Source organism: Bos grunniens, chromosome 25 (genome assembly GCF_055505025.1).
Source record: "Bos grunniens cultivar Pamir isolate PY7600 chromosome 25, Bosgru_T2T1.0, whole genome shotgun sequence".
Lineage (NCBI taxonomy): Eukaryota > Metazoa > Chordata > Mammalia > Artiodactyla > Bovidae > Bos > Bos grunniens.
In genome coordinates, this window is record NC_141189.1 from 5553370 (window position 1) to 5571342 (window position 17973).

The 17973-nt window shown below is 40.3% G+C and overlaps 1 protein-coding gene across 9 annotated transcripts in view; it reads right to left on the minus strand.

The window, feature by feature from the left end:
• The window catches only part of SMURF1 (SMAD specific E3 ubiquitin protein ligase 1), a 91725-nt gene that overhangs the window by 29086 nt on the left and 44666 nt on the right, over positions 1–17973 (minus strand). The window contains exon 1 of one of the 9 annotated variants that reach the window (XM_086373959.1): positions 440–716. The exons of the other annotated variants lie outside the window; for them this stretch is intronic. Within the exon in view, the coding sequence (XP_086230085.1) occupies positions 440–701 (262 nt within the window). The 5' untranslated portion in view covers positions 702–716. Of the gene's footprint in view, positions 1–439; positions 717–17973 lie in introns of those variants that run through there. 9 annotated transcript variants of the gene reach the window in all.

Below are 17973 nucleotides of genomic sequence, written 5' to 3' on the forward strand. Positions count from 1 at the left end.
AAATCTCATTGTTATCCTTTGTTTTTTAATAGCATTTTCCTGGCTGGTCTCACATACTTCCTTTTTTCCCATTTAACTTCAGAATTTCTTTGAGCAAGTTTTCAACAAATTCATAAATAAATTTGAGGGGAATTTACTGCTTTACAATATTAAGTATTCCCATTCTTGAGAGCAGCATATATATCCAGTTATTAAATTCTTCTTTAAATGCCTTTAAGTAACATTTTCATCTACTCACAAAAGTTTTCCACATTTCTAATAGGGGTTACTCTTATGTGTCTTGGGTTTTGTTATCATGATGAATGGGAGAGTGCCTTTCATTGTACTTTTAAAAAAAATCATCAAGATATCTGTTCTTTTATGGGTTTTCGGTGCACTTTCTAATAATGATTTGGGTATAGGTAAGTGATAACTTGTCTTATAATAATTCTCAACCTACCATCTTCTTCACTGCTCTTCCCATGAGCCTGTGATGTACTGTTTCTTTCCACTTCCTTGTTTTTCCAAGGTGCTGATGCTGGATTGCTTCTGACTAGAAGAATTCTGGTAACAAAAAGATTAATCCTTGTTCTTCTGCACAAGACAAGTAATTTAAAAAAAATTATGTATGTATTTCCTTGGCTGTGCCAGTCCTTAGCTGTGGCATGCAGGGTCTTGTTCGCTGACCAGGGATTGAACCCAGGCCCCAGCATTGCGAGCATGGAAGACCAGCAATGTTTTCATTTAAGGCTCATTCCAGTGGAATTCGGTTACCTCAAAAAGTAGCGAGGGTTTCAATATCGTTAGCACAAAGAGAATTTTGCCTCGATTTTGTGCAAAGATCATTTACGGTCACTATTAATCTAGTTTAGTTAATGGCATTTGATCTCTCCTAGTAGAAAAATTTTGTGATCCTGTGGTAGAATTCTGTTTGTCCACTCTATGAGATAAGAGATAACTTATTGCACTTAAAATCCCACTCTGTCTGGATCTACCACTCATTGTAAAGATATGTACCAATTTTAAGTAAGATTCTGGAACTACAACAATGAACAAAAGATACAATTACTCTTTGAAGAAAAAGCAGCTGATTTTTTTCAGAGTATATTACCACATGTTCTCTTCAACTCTGAGGTGCCCTCTACTGAGGACAAATCAGGTCTAAATCCAGTAATTTCCCAATCATATGCCACGGTTTCCTAATTTGGGGGGTAAAGAAAGAACAAACTACATAATGTTCACTTAGCTTCTGAAACTACACGGGAAAGACGTGTTTTGCTAACATTCAATTAGTAAGTCAAGCTTCTCTACCAGCTCCCTGACGGACGCGTAGGGTCCCCAAAATACTATTTGTGATTCACCCACTCTCTGAAAGATCATGTTCTTCAGAAGGAGTTGATGCTCTTTCTTAAGGTTTCATTAGTCTCGTCTGGTTGGCACTATGGATAAAAGTGTTTGCCTGCAGTTCCAAGCCAGAGGTTGGATGACAGTGAGGGAGAAACATAGTTCGTGTTAAAAAAACAAGTAACAAAGTCCAGGGGTCACACAAGAGTCAGACATGATTTAGCAACTAAACAACAACAAAAAGTCCAGAGGGCATTTGGGACTTTTTTTTATGTTTGGGCTTCTCTGGGGGCTCAGGCTGTAAAGAATCCACCTGCAACGCAGGAGACCCCAGTTCAATTCCTGGGTTGGGAAGCTCCCCTGGAGAAAGGACAGGCTACCCACTCCAGTATTCTGGCCGAGAGAATCCCCATGGGCAGAGGAGCACGGCAGGCTACAGCCCACGGGGTCCCACAGAGTCGGACACGACTAAGTACCTAAGCACAACACGGAACACTGCAAGAGTAACCCCGATTGTCTCTGGGCTTCCCTGGTGGCTCAGCTGGTAAAGAATCCGCCTGCAATGCGGGAGACCTGGGTTCAATCCCTGGGTTGGGATGATCCCCTGGGGAAGGGAATGGCAACCCACTCCGGTATTCTGGCCTGGAAAATTCCATGGACTGTATAGTCCATAGGGTCACAAAGAGTCGGACACATCTAAGTGACTTTCACTATATTTGCACAAAGCCCTCCTTCATGAACAGTTATTTTTTTTACATCTTAAGGGATGATTTCCATAGACCAATGAAGCCATTACATTCAAAGAAAATCTATAACTGAGGAGCATTTTTCAATTTTTTAAAATTTAAATTTTCAAGACATTTTTACATTTTAATCTTAAAACGTTGCTTTCTTTGACACCTGGATTTTCCCACAGAACCTACAGGAGGATGACTTCCTGGGTGGAGGAGAGAGACAGGCTTCACAGGAAGCAATTTCCAAAGCTATGGTTGGTTTGACTTTTCTTCTCCCTCAAGTATTACAGGCCTATGCACCTTTGCCTTGGAAGATAAGAAAATTAGTTCATTAAAGGTCTCTGTCACTTAGAATAATTTCTATCTCCAGATCATATTTCTGTCTTAAATAAAGTAAATGAGATGTTTTTCAACCTTGTTCGACTGGGACTAAGACAGCAAGAAGAATCAGGGGAATTTTCTAGGTAGAAGCATTTTCCCTTGCGAAGAGCTGAGGAAAATTTACGTTTTCATTAGAGAATGTTTTATCTAAATAATTAAAGTTATACTCCAAAATTAATCACCTCATCGATCAATTAATTATTAGGATCAATGTTGTCTCCCTACATGTTTCTTTCTGTTTTCAAGCGGCCTTAGTCAAGAGCCATAACATGGTGACATTTACTGAACTCCAAAACTTAAAAAAATAAAACTCCAAAACTTCAGCCCCAATGTCTAGAATCTCATCTCCTAAAAAGCTCCTAGTGATTTTATAACCAGGAACTAAGGAGCAGTTTGCTACTGATGCTTCCAAAAACCACCCTGGAAAGCAGACTGTCTCCTCGGCAACCATCTGACCAGTGCCTCTGCCAAAAACACTCGATGAAATCTATCAATGGAATCACAGTGGGAGGTTTGGAAACTTTGTCATTGTTTTGTGAAAAGTTCCAAATACTATCTAATTCCCTTTCACAGACCTAATAACAGCAGCTAAAATGTATCGGATGCTTACCAGGTGTAAGGCACTACCCTAAGTGTCTGACAAGCCTGGCCAGGTTTATCCAACACCACAATCCCATGAAACAGTTACTCTCATGTTTTGACCAACAAAAGCCAGGTAAAGGCTGCTGCTCTGAGCAGTGCATCCGTTTATCCATTTAACAAGCACCCACTGATGACCCGCCCGAGGCCAAGTCCTGTTCCAAGTGCAGAATGCCATGAAGAACTGAACAAAACCAACCCAGAAAGGTGCCTGTCCTGGGGTGCTTCTCAGGCCTGAGGGTTTGACTTTTAAGGCAAGTCAGGTAGTTTTTTTTTTTTTTTTTTTTTCCTTTTAAACGGTTGCTTAAAATTGACTTCCTAAGTTTAGACTATTTTCCTAAGGTTATATGATGTAAAATAAAACTCAACTTTGTCAGGAAGGAAATGAATTTTAACCCCCAAAAGCTTGTCATTAAGTAAATTATATTTGATTGTCACCTTAGAAGGAAAGTGAATGAACTCCATTGACAGGAGATAATCCAGAGTTAACAAGGAGGAGAACCTCCCGTGAGACCAAACATCCCCACCCAGTTGACTCCTGAAGAACTATGAAGATAAAAGCAAACTGCTCTGCGGGCCAAGTCATTTTAAACAAGGCCATAACTGCTGAGGGTAAAAGGGAAATGAAGGAATGTTGTGGGAAGAAAGCTAGAATTAAGCAAGCTCTCCTACAACCTCATAATCAGTCCAGACCTAAAACAAATAGACAAGGAAAAAGTAATAATAGCCAGAGAAAGTTCTGTCTGTGTTTTCTTTCAGTTACTAAGTTGACATATGAGGCTTTATTAATTTGATGCATAGAAAAGTCAATAGAAAACTGCAAGGGAAGAGCAAAGTTTTAGCAAATATCCCCACAAACGGCTAAAGCCACAGTGCACAATCTTTTCAAATAAAGTCCCGTAACGTTTCTTTCCTATATATCATTTTATACTTTCTATAGCACTGAAGTGAAGGTATTATTTGGCATAGTTTTATCATAAAATCGTCTATAATTGTGGAGCTAATCACTATTCACATCACAGCATTAGTTGGAATGAAATTATTATGCTCAATTTAGTCAAGAAAAATAGAAGAAAAGGATATTGTACAACTTGCTCAAGATGACCTTGGCAAGTCAGTGATGGAGATAAGAACTTGATTTATCTGTGAATGAAATGCACAGAGCTCACTGGATTATGCTTCTTCATTAAGACAACTGAGTGTTAGGAATGAAACTATTTGTCACCATATTAAAATTTTTCAGTCTGTGTGGCCAATATGGAATTCACAAGATCATTTTAAATTAAAAAAAAAATCGTGGCCCAGCCATTCCACCCTTAGGCATGTAATTAACAAAAATACTCACATACATAAGTTCGTGTGAGTAAGAGCAGATACATTGAGAGGGAGATCGAATAATGATTAACTGTAAACTAACAGTAACAATCGCTAATATTTATTGAGCTTACTCTGTGCCAAACACTATCAATAGCACTTTACAGATTATATCTTATTTAACACAACAAATAAGGAGGCCAAGATGAGGTGAGATTCAATCCCTTGCCCAAGCCCATGGAACCTGTAGATTTCTTTCTCCCTTGCGTCTGACCGACTCCAGAGCCCAAGCTCTCTACTGCACGCATCCTGATACTGTTTCCAAAAGGTATAATTACAGTGACAAGTTGACATAAACATAAGGAAGCCAGAATACTCTAGAGAAACACATATTTTTGTAAAAGCAAACAAATATGACTTAAAAAAAAAAGGGAACTCTGCTAGATCCTACTTCTAACTAGAAAATGAAAAAAAAAAAATTGTAAAGCAGTGGTATCTCATTAAGCATACATTTTAAAATATAACAACTTGCTGAGATATAATTGACAAACCATAAAACTCATGCTTTTAAAGTATGAATACATTTCAGTGGTTTTTAATATATTCAGAGTTGTACAACCATCACCACCATTTAATTTCACAACATTTTCGTAATCTCCCAAAGAAGCCTTGAACCATTAGTGGTTACACACCCCTTCGCCCCTGTCCTAGCCTCTGGCAACCACTAATCTACTTTCTGTCTCTGTATTTGTATTGATGCTCGCCTACAGTGGACACTTCATGTACAGGTCATGCAGTATGCGGCCTTTTATGACTGCTTTCTTTCATTTAGCATAATGATTTCAAGGTTTGTTCACTCTGTAGCAAGTGTCAATACTTTATTCCTTTTTGTTGCCAAATAATACTCAGTTATATGAATATATCATACTTCATTTAATCCACTCACCAGAAAATAGACATTTCAGTTGTTCCCACATCTGGGCTACTGTGCATGATGCATGAATATTCATGTAACAAGGTTTTACGTAGAAACATGTTTTCAGTTCTCTTAGGTACCCACCTAGGAGTGGAATTACTGGATCATATGGTAAGTCTATGTTTAACATTTTGAGGAACTGCCAAATTGTCTTCCAAACTGGCTGCCCAGTTTTACATTTCCACAGCAATGTGTAAAAGTTCCAATTTCTCTGCATCCTCGCCTCCGAGTATTTTTATCTGTACCAGCACCATGAGACAGAAAGACCTCTCTTTCCCCCTTCTAGTTGTCTCGACATCACTGCTGAAAACCAACTGAATGAAGACATGAGGATTTATTCTTGACTCTCAGTTCTGTTCCATTGATCTATATACTTCTATCCTTATACACTTCTATCCTTGACAGTCTGTAATAACTACCATGGCTTGGTATTAATAGTAAGTTTTGAAATTGCGAAGTGTGAATCTCCAATTTTGTTCTTGTTTTTTTAAGATTGTTTTGGTTATTCTAGATCTCTTGCATTTCCATATGAATCTGAAGATCAAACTCTGTAAATTCCCCAAATAAAGCCTCCTGAGACGTTGATTGGCTCTTTGCTACAGGGAAGCCTGGCGTGCTGCAGTCCATGGGGTCGCAGAGCCGGACACGACTGAGCGACTGAACTGAACTGCTACACATGCAGATGCCTCCAGTTCGTAAGCATAGATGTCTTTCCATTTACTCAGGCCTTCAGTTTCTTTCAATGTTTTATGGTTTTCAAATATTCATTTTTCTGTTTTTGATGCTATTTTAAAAGGAATTGTTTTCAACTCTCTTTTTCAGTAGATTAATGGTTACAAAGGAGGTTGAAATGAGGGGACGCAGGGATGACAGCTAAGGGGTACAGGGTTTATTTTGGAGGTGATACTGCAATTGTGGTGGTGGTTATATAGCTCTGTGAACATACTAAAAACCACTGAATGGTACACTAAAAATGAGTGGATTTTATGATATGTGAATTCTACCTCAATAAAGGTGTTACTGAACAGAAAGAAAGAGAGAACCCCATTGAGTAGATAAATGAAAAAGTACAAGATGAAAGGAGTTTATCTCTATAGGAAAGACTATAGGGTTCATTTCCCCAGACCAGTGTCAAAAAGACTGTTTAAGACTGATGATTTATTTACAAATTAGTTAAATCATCTGAAGCAAAGTTGGAATGTCATGATATTAAACTAAGGAAAGAAAAAAACTTGTTTACTTTTATAATGTTGATCAAGTCCATTTTAGATGGACAAATGACCTGCCCATTAAACAAACCAGCTAAAGACTGCTACAATGATTTCAAAATTATTGGAAGAGTCACAACTGAAATCCCTGCTTCCTATGTTGATTTAAACTCAAATTATTCTTAAAACATTATCAAAATCCTTTTTGATAATACCTTAAGGATCTCCACTGCCTACAGACTGCTCCCTTTGGAGTTCAAAACACAAAATAAAATTTCTCTTGATCTACTTAACCAGCTTTATCACCCAAGTGTGGTTTACTTAACCGTTCCCAGACCACAACATAGCAATTTTTACCACTGGGCCTTTCTTCCTGTTGCATGCTGACCTCTTTCTGTGATAGTTAAGCAGGTGGTTTCTTTTTTTTTTTTTTGAGCTAGAGTGCGAGTCCAACAATTGTGCATGATTTACAATAGCCAAGACATGGAAGCAACCTAAATGTCCACAACAGATCAATGGATAAAGATGTGGTGTGTGTGTGTGTGTGTGTATATTATATATACATATGTATATTGCATGTGTATGTGTTAGTCACTCAGTCGTGTCCGACTCTGCTACCCATGGACTGGAGCCCACCAGACTCCTCTGTGCATAGGATTCTCCGGGTAAGATTACTGGAGTGGGCTGCCATGCCCTTCCCCAGGGGATCTTCCCAACCCAGGGATCAAACCCAGGTCTCCCGCATTGCGGACAGATTCTTTACTGTCTGAGCCACCAGAGAAGCCCTTTGTATATTATATATACTTATATAATGTACCTATATATACCTATATACACACACACACACACACACATAGGCACAATGAAATAGTACTCAGCCATAAAAAATAAGGCCATCTGCAGCAACAGGGATGATGGATCTAGAGATTAACGTACTAAATGAAGTCAGACAAATATCATATGATATCACTTACACGTGGAATCTTAAAAAGTGATACAAACGAACTTACTTATAAAACAGAAACAGACTCACAGACGTAGAAAACAAACTTATGGTTTCCAAAAGGGAAAGCGGGGAGAGGGATTAATTTGGAATTTGGGGTTAACAGATAAATAGTACAGATAAATAACAGATAAATAGTGGCAGCCCACTCCAGTGTTCTTGCCTGGAGAATCCCAGGGATGGGGGAGCCTGGTGGGCTGCCGTCTACGGGGTCGTACAGAGTCGGACACGACTGAAGCGACTCAGCAGCAGCAGCACTACATATATGGAGAACTATATAGTCGGTATCTTATAATAACCTAAATGTAAAAGAATCTGAATCACTCTGCTATATACCTGAAACACTGTAAATCAACTATACTTCAATAAAAAAAATTTTTTTAAACCCATAGACTAGGTATTCGGTCGGTATCTGTTGAGAGCTCTACTTATCTCCTGCTCAACTCTGTCCCAAGCACTTCACCTATGCAACCTCTTCCACAAACCCCAGGAAGAACCTAAGGGTCTGAGGAGAAACTCAGCCAAGGTTGCACACGTGGAAACACCGTTCAGTCATTGCAGTTCTACTCATTCTTTCAGTTACAGCTCAAATCTTAACTTTTTCCCTGTTAGGCCAACAGCGATTTCTCCTTTCTCTGAACTTCTAAAGGGCTTCCTGCCTTTGACATATACCGCCCTGAATTGTAGTTTCAAAGCAGACTTTATTTTTTAGTGCAGTTTTAGGTTCACAGCATAATTAAGTGGGAAGTAGGGAGCCTTCCCTTTCTCCCTGACCACGGGCACAGCCTTCCCAACCATCAGGATCCCTCACCAGAGTGCCGTCTTTGTGACAGTCAGGGCAGCCACACGACGCCTCAGCAGCGCCGCACGTCCACAGCTGGCCTGACGGCTCACTGCCAGTGCCGTGCATCCTGCAGGGCCTGACGTATCCACGAACACAGTATCACACAGAGTCATCTCACCGCCCCGAAAGTTGTTTTGCTTATTCATCCTTTCCTTCAAATTCCTGACAATCACTGATCTTTAAACAACCTCCATAGTTTGGTCTTTTTCAGAATGTCATATAGTTGGAATTACACAGTATGCGCCTATTCAGATTGACTTCCTTCACTTAGTAATATGCAGTTAAGGCTCCTCCTTGTCTTTTCATGACTTGGCAATTCATTTCCTTTTATTTTTTTTAATTAACTTATTTATTTTCATTGGAGGCTAATTACTTTACAATATTGTAGTGGTTTTCATTTCCTTTTAGTACTGAATAATATTCCACTGTCTGGATGGACTAGAGCTGCTTTCTCAAGTTTTGGCAATTATGAATAAAACTTCAAATAAACATCTACCAACAAAAGAATTAATCAACATAAGAAATGGACAATTTTGAGCCAACCTGAGGATTATAACCCCAGGAGACAGTCTTTCAGAAAGCTATAAGGCCCGTTCCACCTTTTAGAGGTCAAGGCACAGTTACGCAAGTTTTGGGGAGTAACATATTGATAGTGTCCTTGTCCCACAAGGCCAGCAGTGGGTTCCTGTGGCCCCTTACAGGGTTGGGGAAGGAATGTTATCTCCTAAGGAGTTACCTTGCTGGCGCCAGGGGGAAATTGCCTTTTATTCTGGCAAGGAGGCATTCCTGTATCTTCTAGGGGGATCTAGTTAATATGTAATGCAAATGCGCCATGCTCACCAAAGGGGAGAGGGCAAGGGGCTCAAACGGGCAAAGAGAATTTCACGTTTAAAGATTTCCTTGTCCTGTCTCGAAAATCCTTTTTGTTCATCATTTTTTGTTGTGGACTGTTTCCATCCCCTTTGGTTAAATACCAAAGAGCACAACTCCTGGATTATGTGGCAGAGATATGTTTAGTGTTGAAAAGAACTGCCAAACTGTACCCCAAAGGGACTGCCCCATTTTGCGCTCCCACCAGCAGTGAGCGAGAGTTCCTATTTCTCCACATTCTCGCCGGCGTTTGATGTTGTCAGTATTTTGGATTCTGGCCCTTCTAATAGGTGTGCAGCAGAATCTCATCGTTGTTTCACTTTGCATTGCCCTGATGACGTATGGTACGGAGCACCGTTTCATATGCTTTTGGCCATCTGTGTATCTTCTCTGGTGAGACGTCTGTTCAGGTCATCTGCCTATTTCTTAATTGAGTGGGTGGGCTGTTTTCTTACTGTTGAGTTTTAAGCATCATGTGTACACCTGAAACTACTATTATAAGTCAACTATACCTCAATTAAAAAAAAAAGAGTTATTATTTTGGATTAACAGTCCTTTATCAGACATATCCTTTGCAAACATTTTATCCCTGGATGTGGCCTCTGCATTCATTTTTTTGCCCCACATTTTTAAGTCTTACAAAATTGGGCTTAAATATATCAAAGTTATTTTGAGTAGCCATACTGCTTTCCCTGGGAAGTAATACCACCTGATGTTTAAAGTAACTTGAATGAAAATTCACGTCATCCGTATAGAAGATACCATGTGGCCTTTCTGTTTACTGGCAGCGATCCTCCAGATGGGTGACTGAGAGCACATGGGAGCCACGGAGGACAAGGCTTCCTGCCGCACACCAGCTCCTAAGCCTCTGTAACCCCAACCCTAGAAAGCACACAACGTGGGTGCGAGGCTAGTCCAGGTTATGGACTTACTAGCTTCGGGTCTAATGTGGTGGATCCCAGTGCCCAGTAAGTGTGAAACTCACAGCAAATCCAGCCCTCACGGTGCCAACCTCCTGCAGGACACCTGGAGCTGGAAGCAGATGCCATCAGCACGTCTGTTGCTGTTAAGTCATGTCCAACTCTTTGCAACCCTCTGAACTGCAGAACACCATGACCAGGACCGCAACCATGAACGTCAGGGAGACACATAAAAACTACGAAGAATGGGGGATCCCAGCCCGCCAGGCTCCTCTGTCCACGGGATTTCCCAGGCAAGAATACTGGAGCGGGTTGCCACTTCCTTCTCCAGAGGATCTTTCCGACCCAGGGATCAAACCCACATCTCCTACACTGGCAGGCAGATTCTTTACCACTGAGTCACCAGGGAAGCCCATTAGCACCCTCAGAGTCCTGAATTCTTAATAGGCTGCTTAGAATTCCAAACTCATATTCTTTGAAGTTATCCTCATTGAAGCAATCCATAAAGTTATCAGAAGAAATCAGTGGTAGCAGCAAGCCAACCCATAAACACAGGGAGCTTTGTGTCATGACAGCTCCTGACTACAATCCTGTGGTTTTGGAAAGGACCACGAGTTTCATGGCATTAACAGTGGTTCTCATGCTATTGCTTCAAAAAGTCTTAGAAATACTCTCCAAATCCACAGTCACCACTAACTGAAGCAAGCTCTGTAAAATTCAAACCCAATAAAGTCAGTATGTTAGAACAATAGATTTCTGGACCTTATTTCATCAATGTATTGTCAAACTTACGAAAATTCAAATTTAATAGTGGTGCCAAACCACTTCAATGGGAAGACAGCAGTCTTTTCAATAAATGGTGCCAGGACAACTGAGTAGCCACATGCAAAAGAATGAAGTTGGACCCCTAATCTCACTCATATATAAAAGTTAGAAGAAATCATAGGTCTGATTAAATAAATCTACATCTGGGGCAAAGCAGTGGTTGCTTAAATGTAGTACCAAAATCGCCACCAACAGGGGTGTCCCTGGTGGCTCAGTGGTAAAGAACCCACCTGCCAATGCAGGCGACATGGGTTTGATCCCTGGTCCGGGAAGATCCCAATGGCCCAGAGCAACTAAGACCATGAGCTGCAACTCTGAAGCCTGGGAGCCTGGAGCCTGTGCCCCACAACAGGAGAAGCCCTGGAATGAGAAGCCCGCACTGCGACTGGAGAAGCCCCACCAGCTGCGGCTGGAGAAGGCCTGCACACGGCGACGAAGACCCAGCGCAGCCATAAGTATATGAAGGAAATCAGTTTTTAAAAATCACAAGCAACAAAAGAAAAAATAGGTGAGTTGGACTTCACTGAAATTTAAAACTTTTCTGCTTCAATAGATATCAAGAAAGGGAAAAGACGACGTGCTAAAAGAATGGGAGAAGATATACATAAATTAAGTATTTATAAAATCGGGTAAGGGACTTGAATTCAGAATATTTAAAGAACTCTTACAAAGCAACAATAAAAAGACATCCCAGTTAAAATATATAGGCAAAGGATCTGAACCAACATGTCTCCAAAGAAGATATACAAATGGCCAACAAGCCCATAAAAGATGCTCAATACCATCAACCATCAGGGAGACACACATAAAAACCACCATGAAATACCACTTCACACCCACTCCGATGGCTAAAATAAAAAAGACAGACAAATGCAAGAGTTGGCAAGGATAGAGAGAAATTGACACTCATATACTGATGGTGGGAATGTAAAGTGGTACAGTCACTTTGGAATAGCCTGGAAGTTCCTCAAAACATTAAGCAGAGAGTTGCCACATGAACCAGCAATTCCACTACTAGTTACGCTCAGGAGACTTGAAAATATATGGCCACATAGAATCTTGTACATGAATGTTCATGGCAGCATTATTCTTAATAGCCAAAAAGTAGAAACAACCCAAATGTCCATAATCTGATGAATGGGTCAATCAAATGTGGTGCAGCCATTACAGTGGTATATTATCCGGCCATAAAAAAGAAGCACTGATACATGACAGACGCTACAGCGTGGATGCACCCTGAACACTTACGCTTAGTCACAGAAGCCAGACACTCACTGGACCACATAGTGCTGATCCCATTTATATGAAATGTTCACAATAAGCAAATCCACTGCTATAAACTGGATGCCTGCGCCCCCTCAAAATTCACATGCTAAATCTTAACACCCAGTGTGATGGTATTTGGAGGCAAGGCCTTTGAGGGGCAATTAGGCCATGGGTGGAGTCCTCACCAATAGGATTAGCACCCTTACAAAAGACAGCACCCTTGCCCTGGTGACCACAGAGAGACAATGAGAAAGCCACATATGAACCAGGAATTGGGGCTTCACCAGACATTAAGTCAGCTGGTGCCACTTCCAAGCCTCCAGAATTACAAGAAATAGATTTCTGTTGTTTATAAACCACCCTGCCTATGGCATTTTGTTATAGAAGTCTGAACAGACATCTATAGAGACAGAAAACGGATTAGTGGTGGCCAGAGGCTGGGGATAAAGAGGAATGGGGGGTACTGCTCAAGTTGGTGGGGGTTCCTTTTGGAGGTAATGAAAATATCCTGAAATCAGCTGGTAACTGGTTAAACTCCATGACATACTGAAAACACTGAATTGTAACTTGAAAGTGTATAGTTTAGGATATGATAATCATATCTCAATTAAAAACTAAGTGCAATAGTGATTCAAGGACTAATGAAAGTGGTGTTTGTTTCTCATAAGACACACCCTTCAGTCTCAGCTTTCTCTTATTAGGGAGTTACAAGACACTGTCTAAAATGTCACGTTGTGTGGAATAATACATTCTTTAAACTGGAATAAAAAGACAATGGGCACCTACAACAAAAGTGTAAAATGCAGTGTATCTCCCAAAGAGCTTACAGTTTGGCTCAACAGACACCATAAATCAAGAAAAGCAAACAATAGTGCAAAGCAGATCCCTTTTGTTTGTGACTCATCAAGTCATATCAATTCATCCTTTGTTGTATCTTTGAAATCTATTCTTTCCAGGCCCACTATGGTTGCTCAATTCCCGGCCACTCTCGTCTCCTGAGTTATGACAACAGGCTCTGGCATTTCTTTTCTCGAATTCATTTTAATCATGAAATAATTATTTGTTGGCTAAATGAATAAAACGCTATTATGTAACCCCCTTCCCATAAACCTCTGAGTTCAGTACCACTTACAAAATAAAATATAAAGTCATCCCTGGCCACCACCCTCCCTCTCCAAGAGAGAGAGAGAGAAAAAAAGTATAAACTCTTAGCATCCAGCACATAAACTTCTATAATCACTTTCTGGCCTTACGATCCACCCAGGCCCACAGAGTGCCGCCCCTCCAGTCAGACTACTGTACTGTCTCCCAGATCTTTCTCATGCTTCTCGAAAAATTTTATTGAAGGATAATTGATTTACAATGTTGTGTTAGTTTCTGCTGTACAGCGAAGTGATTCAGCTAAACATATGCATGCATTCTTTTTCATACTCTTTTCCACTGCGGTTTATCACAGGATATCGAATACAGTTCCCTGTGCTATTGCAGTAGGATCTTGTTGTTTATCCATTCTCCATAAAATACTTTGCATCTGCTAATCGCAACCTCCCAATCCATCCCCCCAATACCCCTCCCCGCTCACGAATTAATTCTCTCCTTTGCTCGAGAGCCCCCGCCCGCTGCCCTCCGCTACATCATCATCCTTCCAGATCTCCACTTCCAGGCCAAGCTCAGGACTCCCCTCTCCTATCATCTGTCCCTACCCTTTAGTGCCCTGTAGAATTACTTACATTTTTAACTGTTACTTATATACCCCTCCAAACAGATTTTAAACTGCAAGTAGGATCCATGACAGAAATGGATCTAAGATTAACATCTTGCTCAATAACCACCACCACATGGAATTAAATTTCAAAATGAGCTGTACAGGCAGATCAGAAGAATTCAGAGAAACACAATATTACTGTGGGAATGCTTAGAAAGGTTGTTTTGGTTTGTTTTTGTGTAAATGAGACAAGTTGGGTTTCAAAGGCTGGGTAGGTTTTGGATTCATGGAGAGGAAATACTGTCAGAAATCAGAGGAGGCAGGCAGGAGAGGGAGGTAAAGCCCAGGTTCCATGTGTTAATTGACTGCGTTTTACTGCGAGGACTGAGACAAAGATAAGAATTAAATTTTAAAAATACTGTTGATTAGTTTATCTTCAAGCCTTTAAATTTTTATGCTATTTGTCAAAATAATGTTGGAAAGTAAACTAGCATTGATCCACACAGTATTGAGGTTCCTCAAAAAACTAAAAATAGAGCTACCATATGATCCAGCCAACCCACTCCTGGGCATCTATCCAGACAAAACTAAAATTGGGAAAGATACATGCACCCCTCTGTTCACAGCAGCACTATCCACAATAGTCAAGACACGGAAACAACCTAAATCTCCATCGAGAGAGGAATGGGTGAAGATGTGGTGCGTGTACACAGGGGAATACTACTCGGCTGTGAAAAAGAACGGAATCCTACCACTTGCAGCAACATACATGGGCCTAGAGATGATCATACTCAGTGAAGTCAGAGAGAAAAAGACAAATACCATATGATCTCACTTACATGTGGAATCTGAGATACAACAAAATGAACTTGCTTGTGAAACAGAAACAGACTCAGACACAGAGCAGACTCATGGTGGCCAAGATGGAGAAGGGGTTGGGGAGGGATGGTCTGGAAAGTTGGGATTAGCAGGCACAAACTCCTAGTCTTTGAAGTAGAGCTAATCCTCATTACTCATGGACTCGGTATTCGCAAACATGCCTACTTGTTAAAATGTGCTTGTAACTCCAAAATCAGTACTTGGGGCCCTTTTCCTCTCACTCATAGACACATGCAGAGTGACATGAGCACTAACTTGTCACCCAGCGTGCACACTCCCAGCTGTGGTTGAACAGGCGATATCTTGCCTTCTTGTTTCAAGTGTCATACCACATAAAGTATCCTTTTTATGGTCCATTTAGTGCCACATTTCCCACATTTTCGTGCTTTTGTTGGTGGTTCTGCTATTTAAAATAGGCCCAAAGTACAGTGTTGAAGTGCGACCTACTGCTCCTAAACCAAAGAAGGCTGTGAAGCGCCTTCCAGAAAATTCATGTGTGTTAGGTGAGCTTCATCCAGGATGACTCACAGCAGGGGCTGCCCTTGCTTTAAGTGTTAATGAATCGGCAATATGTATTAAATACGGTGTCTTTCAACAGAAGCATGAAACAAGCTTATGTGTTGATCAGCTGACAAAAAGGTAGCAGAGGCTCATGGGAACAGAATCCTGTATTCCTTCAGAAGCCATGGTTCTGTGTCCACTAATTTAGTTTGAGGGACTTTAGAACATAGTTACCATGGATAACAAGAATCAACTGTAGAGTCTGCTTTCTACTGACAGTCAGATCTGGTGTTATCCAAACCTCAGACACTGTACAGACTCACACTGGAAGTTTCTCGTCTGTCGCCAACTCTACACTATCCATCAGGCACTGATCGGGCCAGGCAGAGCATTGGCAAAAGAAGGAACAAGAGCAGAATGAAGACAAGCAAATGCGGTATTCCAATAATCATACTGCTCAAACGAGAGCAGGAGAAAATGCAAGCTTTACACCAAAAACATATTCTGTTCCCTCTGCTCCTCCCAACTTTCAGAATGATAAGCAGCTTTGGTAGTAATCTCCAAAATCCCTATATTCAGAAAATGTTTCCAAAACTGAATTACAAATCAATTAATCAAATTGAAAGCTGCCTTCAGTCTGGCATTCTTGATAATTTTTGTCAAATTTTCTTTCCTCTCATCTCAAAGCCACTGTTTTCAGTTCTAGTCATAAAAATTAGGTGAGATGTAGACAGAATTATCTCCACAAAGATTTAGTGTGTTTTGTCCTGGAAAATAGAGATTCTCTTGGAATTTACTGCCCAAAATGCAGTCAGATGTCACACAGCAACCACGCCATGATGCTATTAATTACAGAAATGGTGCCCAAATCCTGAGGAGGTTTGCAGTTTCATTGCTAAAATTCCTATGCAAAAGTTATTTTATGCCAAGCTATATATAGTTTATGATATCTTTTCTCTTCATATATAGGGTTGTTCTTTAAGACATTCTATTTAGAAAAATATCAATGTGATCCAAATTACATCACCCTACATGTGCAGTCTTCTGTGTGTGTGTGTGTGTGTGTATAACAATTGAAAATAAAAGCTAAGTATAAATCCCAAGGTTGAATTAAGGTAAGTCAATTTTTCAGTTATGAGTTGATTATAAATAATTTGCTAAAATAAAAGCTTTTCAGTCTAAATAAATAACTGGGCTTTCTATGTTATAATACATGAATGTGAATTTTAAAAAATAACAGACAAAAGTCAAGTTGTAAGTTTCATTAGTATTAACTGAATTGAAATTTATAGACAAGATTTTAAAATAAATGATAGAAGTTGTTTGAAACCCAAGTATATAATATCTCAAAATTAAAATCTAATGATTATTACCTGAAAGTAACCTTAGATATTACAGGGCAGAAAACTAAAATATTAGAAATAAAAAGAGGATCGAACTAAAAATTCATAAATAATCCCTTTTATAAGAAACGAAATCAACTGGAAAAATGAATAGCCTTATATTAAACAGATCATAAAGAGAACCCTCTCCTACTAATTGAAAATGTCAAAACTGGCCATGTTTAGGGAAATAGTTATCAACTTACTTTTTAAATAGCTGCACAACTAATTTTTAAAATACAGCTCTGGCTAAACCAACATCTTGTAAGTCACTTAAACTCTCGGTTTGGGCTAGTCCCAGGAGGCAGCATGCTGGGGGCAGGAATTCAGGCAGCAGCCCACCTTTGTAGCAGTTGGTACCCAAGAAAATCTCAAGTCTTAGTTCTGGATTGCTACAAATGACTTGCAAACACAAATGGCCGGCACCTCTGACCTATGGGTAAACTACCAACCGAGCTTCAGGTGACTATAGCAGCACCCAGGTCAGGTACAGACAGCTCTGAACAGGTTTGGAAACAGAACTGACCTTGAACCACAATGCCCAGAGGGCTGCTTAGAACACATACTCTGAACCCAACTAGGTCAATGACAGTGAAACAAATACAGCTGGACCTTGAACAGCCTGGGGTAAGGGACAGGATCCCCACCCCTTGCCACTGGTCAGCTCTCAGTATCTGCAATTCCACATCCACAGATCCAACCAGCCACAGTTCAAGTAGCACTGCAGTACACAGTTATTGAAAAATATATTTAAGTGGACCTGCGCCATTCAAACCTGTGTTGTTCAAGGGTCAACTGTACATCGACACTGTCCATAATATTTAAACAAGATGCAATCTCATGACACAACACTCAAGACGTCCAGGATATAAATCTAAATTACTTAGCATACAAAGAACCAGGAAACTTGTGTGAAGATACGCCATGCAAACACTAATCAAAAGAAAGCTGGAGTCACTATATCCATATGAAACAAAGCAAACTTCAGAGCGAAGAATACTGAAAGGGATAATGAGGAATATTAACTAGTGGTAAAAGTGTTAATTTGTCAAGAAGACATAACAACCATAAACATGTGTGCACCTAACAGAGCTTCAGAATACCTGAAGCAAAGGCAGCCGGAACTGGGGGACAGAACTGGGGGCTTCCCTGATGGCTCAGTGGTAAAGAATCCGCCTCCCAATGCAGGAGATTCGACTTCGA